Source organism: Cherax quadricarinatus, chromosome 82 (genome assembly GCF_038502225.1).
Source record: "Cherax quadricarinatus isolate ZL_2023a chromosome 82, ASM3850222v1, whole genome shotgun sequence".
Classification (NCBI taxonomy): domain Eukaryota; kingdom Metazoa; phylum Arthropoda; class Malacostraca; order Decapoda; family Parastacidae; genus Cherax; species Cherax quadricarinatus.
In genome coordinates this window covers 3,819,321-3,844,609 of record NC_091373.1, presented here as the reverse complement: position 1 = coordinate 3,844,609, position 25,289 = coordinate 3,819,321, and the positions used below count along the sequence as shown (strand labels likewise).

General features: G+C 37.3%; 1 protein-coding gene across 8 annotated transcripts in view; it reads right to left on the bottom strand.

Moving 5' to 3' along the window:
• Positions 1-229: 229 nt before the first annotated feature.
• Positions 230-25,289, bottom strand: part of LOC128702878 (metalloendopeptidase OMA1, mitochondrial) — a 31,690-nt gene continuing 6,630 nt past the window's right edge. For 4 of the 8 annotated variants that reach the window (XM_053797356.2, XM_053797355.2, XM_070102529.1 and 1 more), the window contains 7 exons: positions 25,011-25,174; positions 24,615-24,754; positions 22,792-22,965; positions 21,967-22,074; positions 12,112-12,315; positions 11,382-11,570; positions 230-9,385 (listed from right to left, as the gene is read on the bottom strand). In XM_053797356.2, the coding sequence (XP_053653331.1) occupies positions 9,233-9,385; positions 11,382-11,570; positions 12,112-12,315; positions 21,967-22,074; positions 22,792-22,965; positions 24,615-24,754; positions 25,011-25,174 (1,132 nt within the window). In that variant the 3' untranslated portion in view covers positions 230-9,232. The remainder of the gene's footprint in view (positions 9,386-11,381; positions 11,571-12,111; positions 12,316-21,966; positions 22,075-22,791; positions 22,966-24,614; positions 24,755-25,010; positions 25,175-25,289) is intronic. The other 4 variants (XR_008409172.2, XR_011394293.1, XR_008409171.2 and 1 more) reach the window with 4 other exon arrangements.

The window sequence follows — 25,289 nt, the reverse complement described above, 5'->3', positions numbered from 1 at the left end:
GATTCTTCTCTTATGTTGCTGCAGCATTGTTTTGGGCATTAGTGTCACCTTCTCAATAGGCTCTATGATGTCACCCCTTGATGGTGTCACCCGGGGTGGCCTGCCCCCCCCCCCCCCCTCCACTGCATAACAGAATCTTCTAGGTGTTTGCTCATGTATCTTAAACCTCAACTTGTCAGTATCATATACCAGATTTTCAACATTCAAAGGTTTAATAAAAACTGCAAAATAAATTTTTGTGCATTTAATGGAAGGGCTAGAAATTTTACCTCTCTCTCTCCCTTCTTTTATATATAAAAAATAAATACTGTATTACCAGAGTGAAGGAAAGACACATTCAAGATTTTATTGGGGCAAAGTTTCATTATGTAGAGATTTAGCAAGTCATACAAAAGATGCAAAAACACACATATACTCGAGGTGAAGAGGTGAGGCAAGGCAAGTGGAATCATTGGTCTGTCAAAATGTAGGTCTGTAACTATTCAATTATGTTGAAATGTCTGTTTTCTGGCTGGCACATTCATCCCATTCCAGTACAACACTACTGTTAAAACTGGCCCTTTTATTATGATGTATGCCCATGGTTTGACTAAGCTAAAAATTCCTTGGTCCTGTTCAATGTTGTGTGTACTAATTAAAGCTGCTTCTAAACATTATCTTCTGAACCTCTTCCTATATTTGATAAAGTGTTTGGCATGTTGCTATACCATAAGGATTGAATATATACCCAGATGAACTATACATATGCACTGTTGGTATTATGAGTCTTAAAAATATATTGGCATTCCTGAATTCTGCTGTTTAGATTACCTGAAGCCCTGCCATTTATTGTATTCATAGGAAGTGCTAAACCTGTAGAGGTCATGCAGTACCAGGGAAACTGGAGGCAAGCTTGATCCATGAAAAGAGAGTGTAGGTCCAATTCCTTAGATCAAGAAGAGCTTTTCACCAACATAAGGAACCTCTCTTGAGAAGTCATCAAAGAGACAGAACAGAACACCACAGCCGGAACAGCACTAGTGCTGGAGTATATACAATACCCTGCAGTGGTTGTGACAGACAGTACACTGGTAAAATTTCATGCTATCTAAAGACTAGAACTCAGGAACAATAATGTGCTTCCAAGGACTCATAACACCAATAATGCATGTATAGTTCATCTGGACATTCACATCTCACAACATGTCAAAATACCACTCCTTGTCAAAAAAAAGGAACAGGTCCAGTTGTCTAGAAGCAGCTTTAATTATTACACAAACACTACTGAAAAGACTCAAAGCATGTTTAGATGAACCACCACTGGCATACATCATCAAAAGGACAGACATATTAAAGGCAACAGTTCAACATATATGAACAATTTACCTCCTCACCTAGCCTCAACTCTTCCTCACCTCACATGAGTTAATACTGTACATGCATGCGTGATATCTTCTGTATGACTGATTAACCTTTCAACAAGTGAAACATCACCCCAATAAAAGTTTGTTTAGCAACCTGTTTTTTTTTATTATTATTGTTGGTAGTATGACATCTGGATTCAAATATTACCTAAAAATATTTACCACATAAGACAATTATCAAATACAGTTCAACTCTTTGTACTAAAATTTAATATATTAAAATCCTTCATTTAACTAACAAAAATAGATGCTAAATTACCTATAATCTAAAAATCTTTTTTTTTTCTTTTTAACAAGTCGGCTGTCTCCCACTGAGGCAGGGTGACCCAAAAAGAAAGAAAACCCCCCAAAAAGAAAATACTTTCATCATTCAACACTTTCACCTCACTCACACATAATCACTGTTTTTGCAGAGGTGCTCAGAATACAACAGTTTAGAAGCATATACGTATAAAGATACACAACATATCCCTCCGAACTGCCAATATCCCAAACCCCTCCTTTAAAGTGCAGGCATTGTACTTCCCATTTCCAGGACTCAAGTCTGGCTACATAAAAATAAACGGTTTCTCTGAATCCCTTCACTAAATGTTACCCTGCTCACACTCCAACAGCTTGCCAGGTCCCAAATACCATTCGTCTCCATTCACTCCTAACACGCTCACACACGCTTGCTGGAAGTCCAAGCCCCTCTCCCACAAAACCTCCTTTACTTCCTCCCTCCAACCTTTTCAAGGACGACCCCTACCCCACCTTCCTTCCCCTACAGATTTATACGCTCTCCATGTCATTCTACTTTGATCCATTCTCTCTAAAGGACCAAACAACCTCAACAACCCCTCTTCAGCCCTCTGACTAATACTTTTATTAACTCCAAACCTTCTCCTAATTTCCACATTCCGAATTTTCTGCATAATATTTACACCACACATTGCCCTTAGACAGGACATCTCCAGTGCCTCCAACCGCCTCCTCGCTGCAGCATTTACAACCCAAGCTTCAAACCCATATAAGAGTGTTGGTACTACTATACTTCCATACATTCCCTTCTTTGCCTCCATAGATAACGTTTTTTGTCTCCACATATACCTCAATGCACCACTCGCCTTTTTTCCTTCATCAATTCTGTGATTAACCTCATCCTTCATAAATCCATCCGCTGACACGTCAACTCTCAAATACGTATCTGAAAACATTAACTTCTTCCATACTCCTCCCCAATTTGATATCCAATTTTTCTTTATCTAAATCATATGATACCCTCATCACCTTACTCTTTTCTATGTTCACTTTCAACTTTCTACCTTTACACACATTAAAGACAAGACTGTAGGTTGCAGCCATGCTTCTCTTGTTTACATTACCCAGGTGCTGTATGAACCCTATGGACTTAGCACTTCCCCCTGATTATAATAATAATTCCTTTATATAGTATTCCTGCAAGATTACTCTTCAAAATATTTTTTTTATAGTACTTTACTGTATGCATTCTGTTTAACTTCATTTTGCACATGACCTAAAGGTGTTTGAACAGGGAAAATTTCAAAATACTGTACTAGAAAATTCTGCCATTATGGCAATACCTCCAGGGGCATGAGTTTTATGACACATTGCCAAAAACAATTTTTTATATTCAAAACCTTTTTATTTTACCCTCATTATACACACAATGTGTCGGAAGAAGGTATGCAAACATGCTCATTTTCACAGTAATTTTTCCTTTAAGTGATCATTTGGGTTTGTACCTGCTAAGTTCTGAAAGTTCTGAGTATAGTACTGTACTGCTTATTGATAAACAAAAATAGTTGACCCCTGCAGGACATAATTTCAAGTAAAATTTTTTTAGAAGTCCAAAGGCTTTTCCATTTATATAATAACCTCTCATACTCACTTGCTAGGGTTGTTGCCTGCTTGCTAAGAATGCAAGGCTTGTTCTACAGCACTTGTTTGGATCTGTGCTCCAGTTCCCCAAATTAAGCCTGAATGCCTTCCACATCCCCCCCCCCCAGGCGCTGTATAATCCTCCGGGTTTAGCGCTTCCCCCTTGATTATAATAATAATAATACAGCACTTGTTACTGATTTTTTTTTTTTGCAAGAAACCAAGTGAAAGAAGCAAGACAATACATTTAATGTTTTTTTTTTTCCCATTTCACAATGCATTACAATTTACCCAGTACATGTATATACAAATCCAAAAGCAGCAAGTGATAACATTGCAGTGGTGCAAATAAAAGCATTACTGTAGATAAAGATGTCTTTGCTGTGTTGATACAGGTGGAAAAGAATGTGACATCACAAAACATCTTGGCCTTGCTAAATTAACAGTACAGTATACACTATCTTGTGTAAACAAAATATAATTACATTAAGTGTTGAGCATGCAAACCCTGTTGCTGCTGCTATAGTATTGGCAGACAAAATAAGTATTTAGAAGCTATGGAAAGGCTTTTCAGTATGTGGGTTGAGCACTAGACCCAATAATACATGACAGTTAACATAATGGTTATCCAGAGAAGGTCTCAAGTTTAAAAATTGAAAACAAAAAGTGAAACTACTCAACACACTACTATTAAGGAAGGGTTGACAGGTTCAAGACTTGGCAGTGTTCACAACCTCACACTGAGTGGTGAGGCTGCAGTAAAGCCTCACAGTCAACCACTTTGTAAACTCAAGAGTTATGAAGCACATTAAAAAAGATTTTGTTGTGACAAATGTGCATAATAACCAGCAATTTAATGGACTGATTTAAATCCTATTTTTGCCCTGCTATTAAAAATACTGTACTGAAAACACTTGCCCAAAAGGCATTACTGCTCACTGATAAGGCAACAATGCATCTAGTTAGGTGAATGACATTTGCAAACCTTATATCCTTAGCTTCAATTTGACTAATTTTTTTGTTAGGTCATTCAAGTAATCTATTTTTAGGAAAACGTCTCCAAACCTATAAGAGACATTTAATAAAGAGGTCAAGGCAACAATCAAGGAATTCTGGAGAAAATATATCACATACAACATCAGTATCAATGATGAATCCTGGAATGAAATCACGGTTCCCAAAGTGAACAAAAAATGTGACCTGCATCTCTTAATGATTTTGTCAATAAAATCCATTCCATAAAAGGCTACAATGAGGAGTTAATGTAGCTTAAAGAGCAAACAAAGTCAGAAAAGGATAAGAAGTCAAGGAAAACCTTGGTTTACTGTTGCAAATAATTTTAAAAAGGATTCAATGTTATAAAGATGATACAGGAATTCTAAAAATCATCCCATCTGCATACCACAGTACATACAGCCTTATCCGCAACACTCGCCCATGGCTTCAGCTGCTATAAGACAGTGTAGAAAAACAGTGCTGAGCGAAATAGCCATCACTCAAGACACACTTTAGGATTACACTGTCCAACAGTGATTACAGTTCACGTTTTAAAACTTATGTGTTTAATTAACTTTTAGTACCCTGAATTCAAGTCTTAGCTTAGCTTTGCTCCAGCACGTAGTTTCTGTAAAATAGAACCCCACAACGAATGATTTCATTAAAACAGCCATCACAGAGAAGGGATATCAGAGAAATCAGATTATGAGTTTGATGGTCACTGGACACTGATGTGGGAAAGTGGTACTGAACACAAGTGAAGAAGCCTGAAAACTGTGATGTAAATACGGTCGAATGACCGAATGGAAATTTCATTATTTTTGTTATGCATATACAGTATATACAATAAAGTGAATTTATATTAAGAAAGATTACTTCTGTCATTGCATGAATTATGCTTAATATCTATACATAATATGTATATATACAGTGTAACCTCAGTTGTCAAACTTAATTCATTCCAGATGTCGGTTCAACAACCAAAATGGATGACAACCAAAGCAATTTTTCCCATAAAGAATATTTTTATTTTTATTTTTTTTTTTTATTATCACACTGACCTATTCCCACCAAGGCAGGGTGGCCCAAAAAAGAAAAACTTTCACCATCATTCACTCTATCACTGTCTTGCCAGAAGGGTGGTTTACACTACAGTTTTTAAACTGCAACATTAACACCCCTCCTTCAGAGTGCAGGCACTGTACTTCCCATCTCCAGGACTCAAGTCCGGCCTGCCGGTTTCCCTGAACCCCTTCATAAATGTTACTTTGCTCACACTCCAACAGCACGTCAAGTATTAAAAACCATTTGTCTCCATTCACTCCTATCAAACACGCTCACGCATGCCTGCTGGAAGTCCAAGCCCCTCGCACACAAAACCTCCTTTACCCCCTCAATCCAACCTTTCCTAGGCCGACCCCTACCCCGCCTTCCTTCCACTACAGACTGATACACTCTTGAAGTCACTCTGTTTCGCTCCATTCTCTCTACATGTCCGAACCACCTCAACAACCCTTCCTCAGCCCTCTGGACAACAGTTTTGGTAATCCCGCACCTCCTCTTAACTTCCAAACTACGAATTCTCTGCATTATATTCACACCAAACATTGCCCTCAGACATGACATCTCCACTGCCTCCAGCTTTCTCCTCGCTGCAACATTCATCACCCATGCTTCACACCCATATAAGAGCGTTGGTAAAACTATACTCTCATACATTCCCCTCTTTGCCTCCAAGGACAAGGTTCTTTGTCTCCACAGACTCCTAAGTGCACCACTCACCCTTTTCCCCTCATCAATTCTATGATTCACCTCATCTTTCGTAGACCCATCCGCTGACACGTCCACTCCCAAATATCTGAATACATTCACCTCCTCCATACTCTCTCCCTCCAATCTGATATCCAATCTTTCATCACCTAATCTTTTTGTTATCCTCATTACCTTACTCTTTCCTGTATTCACTTTTAATTTTCTTCTTTTGCACACCCTACCAAATTCATCCACCAACCTCTGCAGCTTCTCTTCAGAATCTCCCAAGAGCACAGTGTCATCAGCAAAGAGCAACTGTGACAACTCCCACTTTGTGTGTGATTCTTTATCTTTTAACTCCATGCCTCTTGCCAAGACCCTCACATTTACTTCTCTTACAACCCCATCTATAAATATATTAAATAACCACGGTGACATCACACATCCTTGTCTAAGGCCTACTTTTACTGGGAAATAATTTCCCTCTTTCCTACATACTCTAACTTGAGCCTCACTATCCTCGTAAAAACTCTTCACTGCTTTCAGTAACCTACCTCCTACACCATACACCTGCAACATCTGCCACATTGCCCCCCTATCCACCCTGTCATACGCCTTTTCCAAATCCATAAATGCCACAAAGGCCTCTTTAGCCTTATCTAAATACTGTTCACTTATATGTTTCACTGTAAACACCTGGTCCACACATCCCCTACCTTTCCTAAAGCCTCCTTGTTCATCTGCTATCCTATTCTCCGTCTTACTCTTAATTCTTTCAATAATAACTCTACCATACACTTTACCAGGTATACTCAACAGACTTATCCCCCTATAATTTTTGCACTCTCTTTTGTCCCCTTTGCCTTTATACAAAGAATAATGTAAATAAAATTAATCCGTTCCAGACCCCAAATGACAATATAATAATTTATTAAAAATATACTAAATACTACATAAAGACTGTAAAAATGAATACTAAAAGAAACTTTAACTGAAATACTGTACAGTAAATGAAAATTTAACTGCCTCTTACCTGTCAGAGGAAAGCTAATGGCATACTGGAAGGAGGAGGTGAAGGAGAGGAGGGAGGCATGTTACTGCTTGGAAGGACAGTCACCTGTCTTTCATTGGCTTGTGTCCTGGCATTGACTTTTCCTCTTCAGTCATGCAGGTCCTCTTGGGCATTTTCTCTCTTGTTGTGGGAGAAATCCCTCAACATCTATGCATGCAGGAGTCTCAGTAAAAAGTGCTGAGTCAGCAAGACGTAGGCGGCTCTATAAAATGTTGTATAATTATGCTATTATTAGGAAGAAAGTATACCTACCTATCACATTTATTTGAAAATTATATCAACTATAAGAGAAATAACATAGAAGCATAATAAAGACAGGCAAATTAATAAAAAAAACATACAAAGGTGGGTAGTGGAGCAGTGAAGCACGGAGGGATATTTACCACACTCACGTATCGTTCTCTCTTGTCCCTCTGGGTCCTTTACTATTACAGAAAACATATACAGCCTCTCCTCACTTAGCGATGTACTTGTTTACCAACGCCTCGGACTTACGATGGGCTCTCTGACCAGTATTCATACCTAAATTATGTACATACATGTATATCAGAGATGATTTCCTCTATTCTGTTTATTTCAATATACAGTACACTACTGTATAAGCATTTAAAAATATACCACAAATGTTTATAAATGGTGCAAAGGTGACATTAAAATAATATCAAAGATGGTTGACAGAAACTCACTACTATTATAGTATGCTCCTCACTTAGCGACGAATTCGTTTAACGACATGGTCTTAGGAATGGAACTCTGTTGTTAAGTGAGGAGAGGCTGTATAGCACTGGGGTAACTATGTTAGATCACCTACATCGTATGTAGAGACTGAAAAACCGCAATTTTGTTGATTTTTTTCCCCCCAAGTAATCAGCTATGTGTGCGTTTCCTAGAATATCTCTGAAGTTACTGCCCTATTTCTTGTTGTACTACCGTTAATAATGAATGAACTGAAAGAATTTCCACAACAAACATAAAACAATAAATATTTTACAACTTTTCTTTTTGTTTTCATCTTTCTATCCTTTTTTGGATCCATGATGGCTTATCTCCCAATAAAAAAAATTGCACCAAAACCACAAAATAACAAAAAATTCACAAGATTCACAGCAAGAGCTGAAGAGATGCTCACAGCACATGCATTAGTTGCTAACTTACCGAGACCCACGCTGTGGACTCTTTGTCTGGTGATCACGTGATCTGAGCATTGACAGTCGACAACCAAGTGCACGCAGGAAAACCAGGACATTTTTTTCTCAAATTCCTTGTTCAAAGACCGATTTGTTCGACGAGTAGTGCATTAGACAACCGAGGTTCTGCTGTATATACTATATATTTTATGTATAGAGCTGTCTTTTTTTTCAACAAACCAGCCGTATCCCACCAAGGCAGGGTGGCCCGAAAAGAAAAACAAAAGTTTCTCTTCATAACTTTAGTAATGTAGTATACAGGAGAAGGGGTCACTAGCCCCTTGCTCCCGGCATTTTAATCGCCTCTTACAACACACATGGCTTACAGTGGAAGAATTCTGTTCCACTTCACCATGGAGAATTATGTATAGATATATTAATATATATCATGTGGTTTTTCAACCTTAAATAGCTGAAATACTGATCATAAGACTTCAAAAAACTTTACACGATAGAGACTAAACAAGCTCAGATTTACAATCAATGCGTAAGAGTAGCTTAAAACAACCAATTTGGTTTCTGAACTGGATAAAAAGTTAAAATTTTGCTAGATAATGTTATTAGTCTACATTCATGATACATCCAGTTAGCAAAGAGGAACCCTTTACAAGTCATATATAATTTCTGTGTCCCCAGCAACATTCTCTCCTCATCTGATTACCCTTCTCACTAATTCTCTCTTTAAATTTTGTTGAACCTACCTCAATCTCTTTCCTCAATTAATTCTTACCCAACTTTCTTCCTCCCACATATGTATACATATATGTACTGCTGCTGGCTTCACTGAACACCAGTACATCTCTCTTAAACATCAAACCTAAAAAAAAAGAGCACACTATATAAACAATGTTCAATTTGAAATATGCAATTACGAGGGTTTTACAAAGGCACCTTGATGATGTAACTTATTTCAGCTACTGTCTAATAACAGTTTTTGCATTTTAAATGGGGCTTACTATGCTTTCTGTGCTGATTTTCTGATCATTATTACCAGGTGATTCTTTAAGTTGCATCCCTTTTGAAGAAGGTTGTACTAACTGCTTTTGAAGCATCCATACTGAATGTCTTGGATCTTTTGATTTTAGCCGTGGACACTGGAAAGTAGTAAAAAGAATAAAAAATATGACTAAAATACATTGCAATATTTCATTTTTGTACCCTGCAGTAAAAACAAAATACAGTGGAACCTCGGCTTATGAGTTTAATCTGTTCCATGACCTAGCTCGTAACTCAATTTGCTTGTATGTCAAATCGATTTTCCTCATTTAAATTAAATGAAATGCCATTAATCTGTTCCAGTGGAATTCCTGCTCTCGGGAGGCAGGACAAAATGCTTCAATACAACGCTAATATCAACTCTACGGCTTATTTATCTATTACAATTCATGTAATATGACATAATAAACAATATAAATAACATAGAAACATGATACATACTCTAGAATGAATAAAATACAGGTGCACATCCCTTTATCTGAAACCCATGGGGCCTGTACTGTTTCAAACTTGAGACTTTTTCGAATTTCAGAATGATTTTCAATGCCGCCAAGTGGTGGCGTGACCCAGCACAGAGATGACTGACACTCCACACTCAATGAAAGAACTTCAGTTTTCAGAACTTGTCAAATTTCAGAATTTTCAGATAAAGGGATGTGGACCTGTATGTCATTATGTGACTAGTGGTGGCGGCCATTCCCGCTCCTGCTCTGACCACATCTTCCCATGCTCTTATTATAAGAGAAAATGGAGTGTTTGCGAGGCTAACTGCACTAGGTCACTAGTTTCATAAGGAAAACACTGAAACAATGTATTTATAAATAAAAAATATTGTATAAAGACATAATAAAACATAATAGAGAATGTAAAGAAATAAACTGGTTAAAGTGTACGTACACACTAGTGGTGGCGTTCTGAAGCTCGCTCGTTATTATTATTATTATTATTATTATTAATATTATTATTATTATTATTATTAGGTTTCTTGATGCTGGTGAGGGGCTCTTGATCTATGGAATTGGATCTGTGCTCCAGTTCCCTAAATTAATAATAATATTAATAATAATGAGCAAGCTTCAGTTCCCTTTATAATAATAATAATAATAATAATAATAATAATAAGGAGCTTCAGAATGCCGCCAACTCAGTGCACTGTTTACCTTGCCATGGAAGCATTTCTCTTATGTTTTGCTTGCATTTTGTGCAGTTATTTTGCCAAATTCTTTTTTTTTAACCATGGGTTCTAAGAAAGTAAGTGCAGAGGACAGTGCTGAGAACAAAAAGAGGATGATGTCCGTGGAATTAAAGCATAAAATCACAGATAAACAATTGTGGTGTGCGGGTTGAGGGGGAAGCGGGGAAAGCTCACTCATAACTCAGAACAAAATATTGACCGAGCGACTGCTCGTATCTCGAAAAACTCGTATGTTGGGACACTCGTAAGTCGAGGTTCCACTGTACTAAAAAATTAACACATGACTGACAGTAACCTTAAGCACACAGCACAAGTATGAGAAATTTTGGACAAGTGTAAAGTCTGTTAAAGGTCTACAAATCTTACATAAAGAAGAAACGAATATAAATGGCAGTTTACATGTGAATGTGTATAGTATACAGGCATAGTAGATCACTTAACCTTGATTGCCCTCTGAAGTACTACCATTGCTGGAGCAGGACAGCCTATGCAAAATTGGATAAAATCAACTAATCTACCACCTTGAGTGAGTTATTGTAGCATTTATACAATACTCCACAGTTAACATCAATCAGAATGTCAGACCAGGGATTAAATTATTGTAATTAATATAACAAGTATTACACTTGCTGAATGACCTATGTGTTTAGTGCTGTTTGTAAGCATAATTATAAAAATGGGAGCAAGGGGATAGTAACTACTTCTCCTGTATAAATTACTACTAGATATAAAAAGAAGAAAAACTTTCATTTCTTCTTTTTCAGGTCACCCTGCCTTGGTGGGAGATGGCTGGTGTGTTAAAAAGAATTATAATATGAATAAGTACAGTACAGTGTGTCTGTATATCAAATTACGTAAGTCCATTATATCCAATTACAATACAGTACCACAAAACATACCTGACAAGCATCTCGAAGCATAATAGCCTCAGACATCTGTAAATCTATCATCTCTTGGCGGTCAGTGTGTGATGGGTGTGTCGATAACCATGCAGGTTCCTTTACTGCTTCACCACGTGCTTCCCGTAGTTTATCTATTATGGACATCTTACCCCAGAATGCACTGGCTTCTCGTACATCATAGCAAGCCTAAGAGAAAATTCTCTTGCTCACTACTGGGTGAAAATTATTCATAAAATAACAGCATTTAAAGTAAGTTCATTTGATCAAGGTAGGATAACCCAGAGGTTAACATTTTCACCATCACTCATTCTCTAGCTATCTTTCTAACAATGCTTGGCCATCACACCAAATAACCCTCTAAACTCCAACATTCCCACCCCATCCTTTAGAGTGCAAGTACAGTATTCTTTCCCTAGAGAATCAAATGAGTCAAGCTCATGTCTTAAGTTCCCAGGAAAATAGCAACGAATTGCCTAAGTTTCAACTTGATCAGTGATTGTTTCTCTTCTAAATGTGTAGAAATAACTGTTGTCCAACACCTGAAACACTTAGCTGCACTCCTTAAAGAAAGCCTTTTTTATGCAAATACTGTACTGCACTGTAGTACGTACAATGTATACCTGGAAGTGATATGGAATAATTTTTGTTTTCTAAGATGTGTTAATACCTTTCTTTCTATGCTGCCTTTCAAATAAAAGGTATTGGAAAACAAAATTTGTGACCTTACCTTGGCAGCTACTTGTAATCCAACAAAATCAGCTTCATTTTCTAAAATTCTTGAGTAGGGCAGCTGAAGCAAAACTTGGATGACTTGATTTAAAAACCAGTGTGTAACTACTGCCAGGCCATCACTAGGAATAAAAGCCCAAATTACTGCCAGGGGTACAAGAATCAGCATGTCTAGAAGGTACCCATGACTAAGTAGTTCTGCCTGTAGAAGTAAATAATAAAAAAATTATTAAATATATACATGTATAAGTATATATGTGAAAACTGTCTTAAATGAACTCAGGTAAGATTAAAAGCTCCAGTCTAGAGAATATTTGGTTTATGGAGTGACTTTGTATGAATTTTTTTAATATTAACTAGGCACATAAATCATATTACAGTATAGGGGTTATTTTGATACCAACTATCAACACAATCTGAGAACAATTAATTCAATTCAATTCAATTCAATTCAAAGTTTATTCTCTGTAAGGATTACAATGCTGAGTTCCCAGACTAATTAAAGAGTCTACCACATGTTCATTATATAACCATATACCAAAAAATAGATGCATTTGATAACAGAATGCCTGCAGATTAAAATGAACATGAATCATGAAAAATATTCAGCATTTATACTTATCTTAGCCAGGATGAAATTTTATTGCACAGTAACCCTTTCTTTTGTGGCAAAGAAATTTAGTTGCAAGGTTTTTACATACTGTACTGTGTATTTTCTTTTTATTAACACATTGGCTGTTTCCCACCAAGATAGGGTGACCCGAAAAAGAAGAATCACTTTCATCATCATTCATTCCATCACTGTATTACCATAATAATTCTATATAGTAAATACATAAACCCTTTCACTGCCTCTCACATAGATCTACATTACTGAGGCCAGTGGGGCTCACACAGATTTACATTTTAATCATAAAATCCTCAAAAGAGCTGAGCAATAAATTTTAACCTAGACATGACAGAATGGGTCTGTGTGGTGATTATTTTTATTATTATCACACCGGCCGATTCCCACCAAGGCAGGGTGGCCCGAAAAAGAAAAACTTTCACCATCATTCACTCCATCACTGTCTTGCCAGAAGGGTGCTTTACACTACAGTTTTTAAACTGCAACATTAACACCCCTCCTTCAGAGTGCAGGCACTGTACTTCCCATCTCCAGGACTCAAGTCCGGCCTGCCGGTTTCCCTGAATCCCTTCATAAATGTTACTTTGCTCACACTCCAACAGCACGTCAAGTATTAAAAACCATTTGTCTCCATTCACTCCTATCAAACACGCTCACGCATGCCTGCTGGAAGTCCAAGCCCCTCGCACACAAAACCTCCTTTACCCCCTCCCTCCAACCCTTCCTAGGCCGACCCCTACCCCGCCTTCCTTCCACTACAGACTGATACACTCTTGAAGTCATTCTGTTTCGCTCCATTCTCTCTACATGTCCGAACCACCTCAACAACCCTTCCTCAGCCCTCTGGACAACAGTTTTGGTAATCCCGCACCTCCTCCTAACTTCCAAACTACGAATTCTCTGCATTATATTCACACCACACATTGCCCTCAGACATGACATCTCCACTGCCTCCAGCCTTCTCCTCGCTGCAACATTCATCACCCACGCTTCACACCCATATAAGAGCGTTGGTAAAACTATACTCTCATACATTCCCCTCTTTGCCTCCAAGTACAAAGTTCTTTGTCTCCACAGACTCCTAAGTGCACCACTCACTCTTTTTCCCTCATCAATTCTATGATTCACCTCATCTTTCATAGACCCATCCGCTGACACGTCCACTCCCAAATATCTGAATACGTTCACCTCCTCCATACTCTCTCCCTCCAATCTGATATTCAATCTTTCATCACCTAATCTTTTTGTTATCCTCATAACCTTACTCTTTCCTGTATTCACCTTTAATTTTCTTCTTTTGCACACCCTACCAAATTCATCCACCAATCTCTGCAACTTCTCTTCAGAATCTCCCAAGAGCACAGTGTCATCAGCAAAGAGCAGCTGTGACAACTCCCACTTTGTGTGTGATTCTTTATCTTTTAACTCCACGCCTCTTGCCAAGACCCTCGCATTTACTTCTCTTACAACCCCATCTATAAATATATTAAACAACCACGGTGACATCACACATCCTTGTCTAAGGCCTACTTTTACTGGGAAAAAATTTCCCTCTTTCCTACATACTCTAACTTGAGCCTCACTATCCTCGTAAAAACTCTTCACTGCTTTCAGTAACCTACCTCCTACACCATACACTTGCAACATCTGCCACATTGCCCCCCTATCCACCCTGTCATACGCCTTTTCCAAATCCATAAATGCCACAAAGACCTCTTTAGCCTTATCTAAATACTGTTCACTTATATGTTTCACTGTAAACACCTGGTCCACACACCCCCTACCTTTCCTAAAGCCTCCTTGTTCATCTGCTATCCTATTCTCCGTCTTACTCTTAATTCTTTCAATTATAACTCTACCATACACTTTACCAGGTACACTCAACAGACTTTTTTTTTTTTTTTTTTTTTTTTAAACAAATCGGCCGTCTCCCACCGAGGCAGGGTGACCCAAAAAAGAAAGAAAATCCCCAAAAAGAAAATACTTTCATCATCATTCAACACTTTCACCACACTCGCACATTATCACTGTTTTTGCAGAGGTGCTCAGAATACAACAGTCTAGAAGCATAAACATATAAAGATACACAACATATCCCTCCAAACTGCCAATATCCCAAACCCCTCCTTTAAAGTGCAGGCATTGTACTTCCCATTTCCAGGACTCAAGTCCGACTATATGAAAATAACCGGTTTCCCTGAATCCCTTCACTAAATATTACCCTGCTCACACTCCAACAGATCGTCAGGTCCCAAGTACCATTCGTCTCCATTCACTCCTATCTAACACGCTCACGCACGCTTGCTGGAAGTCCAAGCCCCTTACCCACAAAACCTCCTTTACCCCCTCTCTCCAACCCTTTCGAGGACGACCCCTACCCCGCCTTCCTTCCCCTATAGATTTATATGCTTTCCATGTCATTCTACTGTGATCCATTCTCTCTAAATGACCAAACCACCTCAACAACCCCTCTTCTGCCCTCTGACTAATACTTTTATTAACTCCACACCTTCTCCTAATTTCCACACTCCGAATTTTCTGCATAATATTTACACCACACATTGCCCTTAAACAGGACATCTCCACTGCCTCCAACCGTCTCCTCGCTGCTGCATTTACCACCCAAGCTTCACACCCATATAAGAGTGTTGGTACTACTATACTTTCATACATTCCCTTCTTTGCCTCCATAGATAACGTTTTTTGACTCCACATATACCTCAACGCACCACTCACCTTTTTTCCCTCATCAATTCTATGATTAACCTCATCCTTCATAAATCCATCCGCCGACACGTCAACTCCCAAGTATCTGAAAACATTCACTTCTTCCATACTCCTCCTCCCCAATTTGATATCCAATTTTTCTTTATCTAAATCATTTGACACCCTCATCACCTTACTCTTTTCTATGTTCACTTTCAACTTTCTACCTTTACACACATTCCCAAACTCATCCACTAACCTTTGCAATTTTTCTTTAGAATCTCCCATAAGCACAGTATCATCAGCAAAAAGTAACTGTGTCAATTCCCATTTTGAATTTGATTCCCCATAATTTAATCCCACCCCTCTCCCAAACACCCTAGCATTTACTTCCTTTACAACCCCATCTATAAATATATTAAACAACCATGGTGACATTACACATCCCTGTCTAAGACCTACTTTTACCGGGAAGTAGTCTCCCTCTCTTCTACACACCCTAACCTGAGCCTCACTATCCTCATAAAAACTCTTTACAGCATTTAATAACTTACCACCTATTCCATATACTTGCAACATCTGCCACATTGCTCCTCTATCCACTCTATCATATGCCTTTTCTAAATCCATAAATGCAATAAAAACTTCCCTATCTTTATCTAAATACTGTTCACATATATGCTTCAATGTAAACACCTGATCTACACATCCCCTACCCACTCTAAAACCTCCTTGCTCATCCGCAATCCTACATTCTGTCTTACCTCTAATTCTTTCAATTATAACCCTACCGTACACTTTTCCTGGTATACTCAGTAAGCTTATTCCTCTATAATTTTTACAGTCTCTTTTGTCCCCTTTCCCTTTATATAAAGGGACTATACATGCTCTCTGCCAATCCCTAGGTACCTTCCCCTCTTTCATACATTTATTAAACAAAAGTACCAACCACTCCAACACTATATCCCCCCCTGCTTTTAACATTTCTGTCATGATCCCATCAGTTCCAGCTGCTTTACCCCCTTTCATTTTACGTAATGCCTCACGTACCTCCCCCACACTTACATTCTGCTCTTCTTCACTCCTAAAAGATGGTATACCTCCCTGACCAGTGCATGAAATTACTGCCTCTGTTTCTTCCTTAACATTTAAAAGTTCCTCAAAATATTCTCGCCATCTTCCCAATACCTCCATCTCCCCATCTACTAACTCCCCTACTCTGTTTTTAACTGACAAATCCATATTTTCCCTAGGCTTTCTTAACTTGTTTAACTCACTCCAAAATTTTTTCTTATTTTCATTAAAATTTCTTGACAGTGCCTCTCCCACTCTATCATCTGCTCTCCTTTTGCACTCTCTCACCACTCTCTTTACCTTTCTTTTACTCTCCATATACTCTGCTCTTCTTATAACACTTCTGCTTTGTAAAAACCTCTCATAAGCTACCTTTTTCTCTTTTATCACACCCTTTACTTCATCATTCCACCAATCACTCCTCTTTCCTCCTGCCCCCACCCTCCTATAACCACAAACTTCTGCCCCACATTCTAATACTGCATTTTTAAAACTATTCCAACCCTCTTCAACCCCCCCACTACTCATCTTTGCACTAGCCCACCTTTCTGCCAATAGTCGCTTATATCTCACCCGAACTTCCTCCTCCCTTAGTTTATACACTTTCACCTCCCTCTTACTTGTTGTTGCCACCTTCCTCTTTTCCCATCTACCTCTTACTCTAACTGTAGCTACAACTAAATAATGATCCGATATATCAGTTGCCCCTCTATAAACATGTACATCCTGGAGCCTACTCATCAACCTTTTATCCACCAATACATAATCTAATAAACTACTTTCATTACGTGCTACATCATACCTTGTATATTTATTTATCCTCTTTTTCATAAAATATGTATTACTTATTACCAAATTTCTTTCTACACATAGCTCAATTAAAGGCTCCCCATTTACATTTACCCCTGGCACCCCAAATTTACCTACTACTCCCTCCATAACATTTTTACCCACTTTAGCATTAAAATCCCCAACCACCATTACTCTCACACTTGATTCAAAACTCCCCACGCATTCACTCAACATTTCCCAAAATCTCTCTCTCTCCTCTACACTTCTCTCTTCTCCAGGTGCATACACGCTTATTATAACCCACTTTTCACATCCAATCTTTATTTTACTCCACATAATCCTTGAATTAATACATTTATAGTCCCTCTTTTCCTGCCATAGCTTATCCTTCAACATTATTGCTACTCCTTCTTTAGCTCTAACTCTATTTGAAACCCCTGACTTATCCCCCTATAATTTTTGCACTCTCTTTTATCCCCTTTGCCTTTATACAAAGGAACTATGCATGCTCTCTGCCAATCCCTAGGTACCTTACCCTCTTCCATACATTTATTAAATAATTGCACCAACCACTCCAAAACTATATCCCCACCTGCTTTTAACATTTCTATCTTTATCCCATCAATCCCGGCTGCCTTACCCCCTTTCATTTTACCTACTGCCTCACGAACTTCCCACACACTCACAACTGGCTCTTCCTCACTCCTACAAGATGTTATTCCTCCTTGCCCTATACACGAAATCACAGCTTCCCTATCTTCATCAACATTTAACAATTCCTCAAAATATTCCTTCCATCTTCCCAATACCTCTAACTCTCCATTTAATAACTCTCCTCTCCTATTTTTAACTGACAAATCCATTTGTTCTCTAGGCTTTCTTAACTTGTTAATCTCACTCCAAAACTTTTTCTTATTTTCAACAAAATTTGTTGATAACATCTCACCCACTCTCTCATTTGCTCTCTTTTTACATTGCTTCACCACTCTCTTAACTTCTCTCTTTTTCTCCATATACTCTTCCCTCCTTGCATCACTTCTACTTTGTAAAAACTTCTCATATGCTAACTTTTTCTCCCTTACTACTCTCTTTACATCATCATTCCACCAATCGCTCCTCTTCCCTCCTGCACCCACTTTCCTGTAACCACAAACTTCTGCTGAACACTCTAACACTACATTTTTAAACCTACCCCATACCTCTTCGACCCCATTGCCTATGCTCTCATTAGCCCATCTATCCTCCAATAGCTGTTTATATCTTACCCTAACTGCCTCCTCTTTTAGTTTATAAACCTTCACCTCTCTCTTCCCTGATGCTTCTATTCTCCTTGTATCCCATCTACCTTTTACTCTCAGTGTAGCTACAACTAGAAAGTGATCTGATATATCTGTGGCCCCTCTATAAACATGTACATCCTGAAGTCTACTCAACAGTCTTTTATCTACCAATACATAATCCAACAAACTACTGTCATTTCGCCCTACATCATATCGTGTATACTTATTTATCCTCTTTTTCTTAAAATATGTATTACCTATAACTAAACCCCTTTCTATACAAAGTTCAATCAAAGGGCTCCCATTATCATTTACACCTGGCACCCCAAACTTACCTACCACACCCTCTCTAAAAGTTTCTCCTACTTTAGCATTCAAGTCCCCTACCACAATTACTCTCTCACTTGGTTCAAAGGCTCCTATACATTCACTTAACATCTCCCAAAATCTCTCTCTCTCCTCTGCATTCCTCTCTTCTCCAGGTGCATACACGCTTATTATGACCCACTTCTCGCATCCAACCTTTACTTTAATCCACATAATTCTTGAATTTACACATTCATATTCTCTTTTCTCCTTCCATAACTGATCATTTAACATTACTGCTACCCCTTCCTTTGCTCTAACTCTCTCAGATACTCCAGATTTAATCCCATTTATTTCCCCCCACTGAAACTCTCCTACCCCCTTCAGCTTTGTTTCGCTTAGGGCCAGGACATCCAACTTCTTTTCATTCATAACATCAGCAATCATCTGTTTCTTGTCATCCGCACTACATCCACGCACATTTAAGCAACCCAGTTTTATAAAGTTTTTCTTCTTCTCTTTTTTAGTAATTGTATACAGGAGAAGGGGTTACTAGCCCATTGCTCCCGGCATTTTAGTCGCCTCATACGACACGCATGGCTTACGGAGGAAAGATTCTTTTCCACTTCCCCATGGACAATAGAAGAAATAAAAAAGAACAAGAGCTATTTAGAAAAAGGAGAAAAACCTAGATGTATGTATATATATATATGCATGTGCGTGTCTGTGAAGTGTGACCAAAGTGTAAGTAGGAGTAGCAAGATATCCCTGTTATCTTAGCGTGTTTATGAGACAGAAAAAGAAACCAGCAATCCTACCATCATGCAAAACAGTTACAGGTTTTTGTTTCACAGTCATCTGGCAGGACGGTAGTACTTCCCTGGGTGGTTGCTGTCTACCAACCTACTACCTACTACCTGTGTGGTGATTGTGCATAGCAAAATCCTGCCTCATGTAGTGCATAATGGTAACAGTTAACCTATGACCCCATACTTGGGTTAAAATAGCAAATTTGAGGTAATTTCTATAGTAGTTTTCATGATTTTATTGGCTGTCTTCATACCAACTGATAGGCTAAAAGACATATTAGTGAAATGGAGATGATTTTGGTCAGTTTCAGATCAGAAGTCTGAAATTGGCTTCAAAATGGCAGAGGTATTCAATTTTGGGTAATTTTTCTGAGGAAGGACAGGCATTCCCTTTCCAAACCCATCCCCCATCCCTCTCCCTGGTCTGTTTTATTGTTTTACTGGGCCTACTTCATTATCTGGATGGCCTAAGCCACCACCAGACATTCTTGGCTATTTTATTAGCCGAGAAACAAAGAAAAATTCAATTTTTTGTGTGATGATGGACTCAAAATGGTAGGCAAGTGTTATATAAGAGAGGCTTTGAGACATAATTAATGAACAGAGGAAGGGTTGCTTTAGTGGCCAAAATACCTAGTTTGTTTTTAAATTGAAATTTATTGAATTTTGTGTAAAACCGTCCACATTACCAAATTCTGGGTGCTTCATAAGATAGTTTTTAATAGTTGAATAGGTTATTTCTTGCACTGAATCAATAGTAAAGAAGCCATTCTAGCAAAATAGCTAGAAATTGAGTTGGTTTATGCACTTGAATTGGCCAAAAATAGGCCTCAAAGTGGGTGAAATCGTGTGTAAAGTGCTCCCCCAACCTCCAATTTTGCATATGTGTAATTCCATAAATTTTTAATCATTTTTTTAATTTTTGATGCCATTACCTTTAGAAAAAATATTCTCCACCATTTTAGAAGCTTAATCTTTTTTTTTTTTAAATTATGGCACTGACAGGACTTAATTTTTCAGGGTCATGACAGTGAAAGGTTAAGGAAGAAAATATAAAATATATTGTTTGAGGTAACATACTTCAGAAGTCATAAAATTTAGGCAACAGTAAAATTAAATTAATCTTAAAAACATCTTGTCTTCCACAGGCAGTCATTGCTGGACTGCCTACTTGAAATTCTAACCATTATTTATCCATTTTCATTCATCTATGAGCTTTACTATCATAGTCATCAGTTAGAGAAATCATATAGTATTTGTAAGGGTATGGAATTGTGTGTTTTAAACCAGGTTCAAAAGAAATGTCATCATCCACATCATAAGTCTATTCCACATCTACAAAGAGCTCATGTTGAATATCAATTATGACATTACATAAAAACTAGATTTTCTAATATGCTATAAAATTGTTGGTTAGAAAATTATACATTTTTTAAATTAAAAAACTATACAATTTTTTTAAAATTTAAAAATCATACAATTTTTATACCTTTTTAACTAATGATGGTATTTTTTATGTTTCTTAATTATTTATGGCCAGGGATCTCAAAACCTGGAAGTGGCCCAGACCACTAAGCTCTCCTATGTACAGGTTATTAGTGTATTGCTCTGAGAGAGCCTGTGTAACATTATCCCAATACAGGAGGTAGAAGACCAACTTGTAAGACTATCCTGTTGTTGTTAAAAAGCAAGTACTGTAGTCTAGTAAAATCTTGATATATTGAGCCCTCGTGTAAATGATTTCAGATATAACAGACAAAAAATTATGTAAATGATTTCAGATAAAACAGACAAAAATATTTCATTGGAAATATGTTTGATACAACAGATTAAGTCTTCTACATAGAGACTTTGTCTATTAGAGATAGTGTGTGTCCAGCAGGCTCCCCATTCAACAGGCCAAGTCTGTTACCAGTAGTGTGTCTTGTATGCTCTCCATACAATGGACCAAGTCCACTGCATTGAGATTTTGTCCAGTAGCACTGGACAATGGACTATGTCCAGTGCACAAGGCATTCTGATATGGCAGATTTTCGTTTAAGTGGACAGCTCCTTCCCTCTTTTAGTGCATTATATCAAGATTTAATTGACAAATTTTTTTGCACTACATGTGACTTAGCTTCTAATATTTTACTCACTTAATCCCAGTTAAGGTGAACACTAACAAAAAATTGAATGGCAAAGCTTCTGATAACCTAAAAATAAAGAGAAATGTATATGGTCTTCACAACCTAGATGGTTGACATCCTGATACTTACTGCATGCTCCAGGATAGCATGGCTCATTTCATGTGCAAGGACAACAGCCACCTGGTCATCATTCTCAAGAACATCCATCATCCCTCGAAACATGACAATGTCACCACTCTAAACAAAATACAGTATTAAACATCAGTTATTTAAGATTACTATATTTACTCTTAAGTCTAATTAAAATCATTAATTAAAATGTACTTTTTAGGTAGATCTTGCAGTCTTGCTTGTAAAGCAATGACTATTTTGCCAAGCAAGCTGAATGTAAATTCATTATTGCAATGACTCTACAAAAGTTAGTGTAAACATCACAAAATTAATATATTTCATTGATATTAAAAAATGCTACTAAATTTATGTTGACCTAAGATAGGTTAAGTAGGATTTGATTAAATTATATTAGTAGATTAATTTTACCAAAGATATGTTTCCATGAATCCCTTCACAAAATGTTACCCTGCTCACACTCCAACAGCTAGACTCTGGAACTAGACTATTTAATTCAAGTAGGAATGGTTTATAACTGTATTATTGGGCATTAAGCATAGAACATCATCCACATATCTGTACCATTTAGCTTTACCAGGAATAATTCTATTAAATAGTACAGATATGTGTGGACAATGTTCTATACTCAAAAGTCCTTCAACAGCATCAAGCTACCCCCTTGAAAAGTAAAAAGGAGAGATAAAATCCTATCAGAAACAGGGTACTTAAAGAACAATACAATAAAAACGAAGGTAACATAAAAAACTGAGTTATGTTTAAATATTACACAATGTTCTGTGTGTTTAGTGGTAACTAGATGATCACAGAATTAGTATGACCTACCGGCAGGACAAAGCAGTTGACCATGGGATCATCAATAACAGTAACAGTCCATTCTTTAGTGTATAGTTGGGGAATGGTATTGTTTGCCTGCAATATTCGGTTACCAACCCTTCTTACTTGCTCAACCAGTGGGTGATTTTGTGGGAGCATTAGATGACTAAACTGTGCTATTTCCTGCCAAAATTTGTGATTAAATAATAAAAATATTGTAATGTGTTAATTACTCAGACAATTTTATATGAAAGTAATTTTAAAACAATTTGCATGTATTAATATTCTGATATGAAAAACAGCATATACAATACTGTAATTGAAAAAATAAAATGTTAATCTCTTAGGGTGATGTTTATAAACTTCCTCCAAGTATCAGCAAGGGATTCCCAAAATAATGATGCAAGTCTAATAATAAAAAGGGAATAAGAATGAAGAATGGTAATCAAAAAGCAATACATATTGAAATCTAACATTTTAACCTTTTTTTTTTTTTCAACAAGTCGGCCGTCTCCCACCGAAGCAGGGTAACCCAAAAAGAAAGAAAATTCCCCAAAAAAGAAAATACTTTCATCATCATTCATACGTAATTATTGTTTTTGCAGAGGCGCTCAGATACGACAGTTTAGAAGTCCCTCTAAAGTGCAGGCATTGTACTTCCCATTAACAGGACTCAAGTCTGGCTAACCAACCGGTTTCTCTGAATTCCTTTACAAAATATTACCCTGCTCACACTCCAACAGCTTGTCAGGACCCAAAAACCATTCGCCTCCATTCACTCACACACGCCTGCTGGAAGTCCAAGCCCCTCGCCCACAAAAACCTCCTTTACCCCCTCCCTCCAACCTTTTCAGGGACGACCCCTACCCTGCCTTCCTTCTCCTACAGATTTATACACTCTCCAAGTCATTTTACTTTGTTTCATTCTCTCTAAATGACCAAACCACCTCAACAGCCCCTCTTCAGCCCTCTAACTAATACTTTTACTGTGGATTGATATTTACCACCAGTAAATTGTATTTCAAATGTAAACAGTTAATTAAATTGAAAACTGCCAAGGTTGCAGAAGGTTGAGGTGAAGTTAGATCACCAGGGCTCACACCTACCATGACTTATTCTTGTTAATTTTCACCATCAAACTTTGATGAACTAGATAATAAGCTGAGTGAGTTTCTTCAAGTACTTTACAGTCATGAGTGTAGATTTATTTTGGGAAGTGTGTGAATGATTTTAGTTTGTTGCATATTTAGCTTAACAAACTTGTAACTATTTAAGACAATGTTGTGTGATAAATGTTGTAATGCCACTGAAAACTTGGGGTGTCATTCAGAAACTGACCCAAGATCTGACCCTGGTGTATCTGGGAAATTAGAGAGTGCACTATCCTGGATTATGTACTAATCACTCTGAAACATTTCTTGACAATCCTATATTATACAGTTTAAATTTTATGAATGAGAATGCTGTAATAAGTTAAAATTTACTGTGTAGCACTTGCATTCATATTAAAATGATAAATCAAAGAATTTCAACTCTCATAATAACTAATAATATTCATTCTCATTATAAGAAGCAGGTGCCTATACACCACAACTAGGACAGTAAACAAGAAAATGCAAACCATTTCAATCACATGAGATGAAGAATAAATTAAGATTTTGGTCACATCTGACTTAAAATTATCATGAAAAGTATCTGAACTATTTTATTAAGTGACAATTTCATAAAATTCATGAAATTTCCATTATGAATAAACTATTACTTTGTGATGGGTACAAAAATATAGAAAGGAGTATAAAATACAAGAAAATTACTAAAATTAGTTTGATTACCATTTCATAAGTGTGTTGAGCAATAGTGAAAAGTTGATCTGATGTAAATATCATAAATCTTCGACGTCCGCTAAAAGGAGTAGTGGTCATGTGACTCTCATAATAAGTGTAACCCATAAAACCAAGCAAAGTTGATCCACCTGTAGAAAATTAATGTTAATTAAATGAAAAGTAAAACAAAGTGAAATGTGATATACCCTATTATTTATATATTTACCATCAAAGGTACCACTAAGTAATAAGAGAATATTTGACCATGTATACAATACTGTTTGTACAAATTCCATGAAGAAAATAAGTTAAAACAGTTAAAACAGTACAGTATTTTATTACATTACGTATTTCCCTTTGTAAGGTTGAGCTCATACAGTATCAAAATAAATATAATCTACTTACCTATATAGCGAATTTTATTGCGGATAAAATGTTGGATAAATATCTCTCTCTTCTGCTTTGGTAAAGCCTGCCACCATTTTCTGAAACCACGACCCACCAAGACCGCTAGCATTTTGCTTATAGGTCGTAGAATTGCCACTAATACAGGATTTACATACCGAGGTCTGGAAACAAATAATAGTCACTTTCATGAGCAAAGATGACAAACAATAAGTCTACATTTGTTAAAGCTGTAGCATTAAAACATATAAGCAACACTTATGCAATAACACCAAAAAA